The sequence below is a fragment of the Sphaeroforma arctica genome (assembly GCF_001186125.1).
Source record: "Sphaeroforma arctica JP610 unplaced genomic scaffold supercont1.4589, whole genome shotgun sequence".
NCBI classification, from domain to species: domain Eukaryota; class Ichthyosporea; order Ichthyophonida; genus Sphaeroforma; species Sphaeroforma arctica.
In genome coordinates this window covers 1-2,380 of record NW_014035969.1, presented here as the reverse complement: position 1 = coordinate 2,380, position 2,380 = coordinate 1, and the positions used below count along the sequence as shown (strand labels likewise).

At 45.7% G+C, this 2,380-nt stretch overlaps 1 protein-coding gene across 2 annotated transcripts; it reads left to right on the top strand.

Moving 5' to 3' along the window:
- Positions 1-289: 289 nt before the first annotated feature.
- On the top strand, positions 290-2,224 carry SARC_14406 (the record flags this gene model as incomplete). 2 transcript variants are annotated; one of them, XM_014291456.1, is made up of 4 exons in its annotated part: positions 290-370; positions 808-999; positions 1,675-1,812; positions 2,105-2,224. In XM_014291456.1, coding segments are annotated over 4 exons (531 nt in total), but the record flags the coding sequence as incomplete, so codon positions are not given. The 2 variants fall into 2 exon arrangements, with proteins under 2 accessions (XP_014146931.1, XP_014146932.1); XM_014291457.1 differs by having other exon boundaries at positions 1,675-1,827.
- Between the last annotated feature and the right edge of the window lie 156 nt (positions 2,225-2,380).

Genomic DNA, 2,380 nt, shown 5'->3' with positions numbered 1-2,380 from the left:
TGTATATTTGCTAATGTGAGTATCTATCTAGAAGTGGATTTTACATTCGTGAATATCTATGAGTGTATGTGTACCTATGTGAGTATCTACGAGTGTTTATTTACACATGTGAAGATCTATGTATTTTTATTTCTATACGTGAATTTCATGGAGTGTTTATAGATATATGCGAATAATCAAGCCCAAAGATGCCCACAGAATATGCTTGATAGTGTATCAGTTTCGTTTCATAATAGGCGTGTCAGCATGTCGATTAACCTTAGTTTCATTTTCTCGATATTTTCCTAAAGGCGACAGCACAGGTTGATGGCACCTTTGAGCTGGGAATCTGCGAATGCCACTCACCGAGTGGTGCCTTTTGCACCAAATTGTAAGTGCCGCCTATCTATTTTGAAGCCAGTGGGGTATGCGTGTTCGATTGAATCTGTCAAGATGTGTGCGACGTAGAGATAGGGATGGATGGTTTTATACCATGGCTATATACAAGGTTGTTCAACTATGCATCTTGAGGTGTTCTCACGCTGTCTTCACGTGCATAGACACATCGTATAAGTGCATGTATGTGCGTGTGCAAATAGGATCTGTGGTTTGTTTGCGTCCTAAATAAAGGTGAGTCTGCTGGTGTTTACGATACATACACACACACTTACATACATACATACATATATATTCATTCGTACACGCTTTTCTCGATACCCTAGCCAGTGCCATGCAATTGTTCAGATATAAGCACATCCAAAGATACGTCGCATTGTTGCATAACCCTATGTACCCTCACACCCGCCACCTGTACATTTCCTGATACAGAATCCTCTCGAATCTGAGCATAAGCGGCTTCCAGAACTCGAGTTTTATTGCGCTACCGGACTTAGAAGAGTTGGACCTATCCCACAACACCCTGGGCCAGATAGACCTGGCCCTCCTCCCAGCCAATCTCAAGCATTTAAACCTCAGCGCAGTGGGCATTGCCGAGCTCTCCTTCGGGGACAGTACGCTCAGGTGGGTGGGGGGACTAATCACATACGTGTAGCAGCTCAGAGCCCGATTGTTGCAAGTCTGTGGATGTGTATTGGACGGGTGTCTTATCTGTTGTTTTGAGATATGTGCTGGTTTTGTACTGTCAGGTGTTTGTTGGTGTATTGCTTGTGTTGTGGGTGCGCGATTAACCGGCGTGATTCCAAATAATCCATTTTTATATATAGGTTTTTGCTTAAGCTGCAGACAATCTAAAGGTTGGGATCCAATTTGTGCTATTTAACAGATTCTTCCGGATGTCAAACTATCTATCCATGTATCACTCCACTGTGAGGTTTTGTGCTGGTTTTGTGCTTAGCTGTGGTGGGCTGTGGGTTGTCATGTCACAGTATGTCCTATGTCACTGGCAATGTTCTGTACTATCCTCGCGTTAGGCACCGTTTGTGCCTTGTCTGGCACCTGTCGAATGCCGAGTCTAAACTTACACACGGATGTACAGACACATCACACACACAAGAGCAGACACATAAAACATACCCAAAAGCTGATACACATAGACATACATATGTTTGTGAGTATAAATACACTAAAGGACACTCATACACACCATTTTACATTTTATATACTTAGAAAGACACTCCAGAATGCCTCAGCTCATGTGTTACTTCCATTCCTTTCTCACAACTTGTACCAATCCAGATCGTCTTCGGAGCTCGAAGTCGTTGACGTATCGTACAACGCATTAGCCGACGTGGACGTAGGACTGGTGCCGCACTCACTGCTATCGCTGAATGCCAGCCACAACAGAATCTCAATGATATGGCCCGGGGCTATGAGGTTGGTTCAACTCAAGTGCGTATGTGTGCGTATGTGTGTGTGCGCGCACCGGGAGAGGGGGTGGGGGCAGTTGTCTGGTTGGTTGTCCCGTTGTCTGGTTGGTTGTCCCATTATCTGGTTGGTTGTCCCGTTGTCTGGTTGGTTGTCCCGTTATCTGCTGTGCACAGTTTCTCGTCCTCTGATAAGCTCAGCTCAACCGACAAGTGCCCTCGAGCATTCCGCTTGACACACTCTCTGCGACCACTGCCTCAATGATACTCATCCAGTCACGTCCTATTCGCTCCTCTCACAGTCCGTTTGTCGCCCTTGAGCGAATGAACCTGTCCTCCAACGCCCTCACGACAGTCGACTTGAGCGTCTTTCCGCAATCCATTAGATGGCTGGACATCAGTAACAACTCCATGACCGAGTTGTAAGTGGTGTATCTTAGTTCTTTGGCGTGTGTTATGTGCGTCGCGTGTGCTCTGGTCTTCATTCATAAAGTTGCAAGTGCTGTGCGTAGATTGACGCCAGTGGACATGCCTGTCCGTTGCTGCAGGGTTCACGAATACATCTCTGTTATTAATAT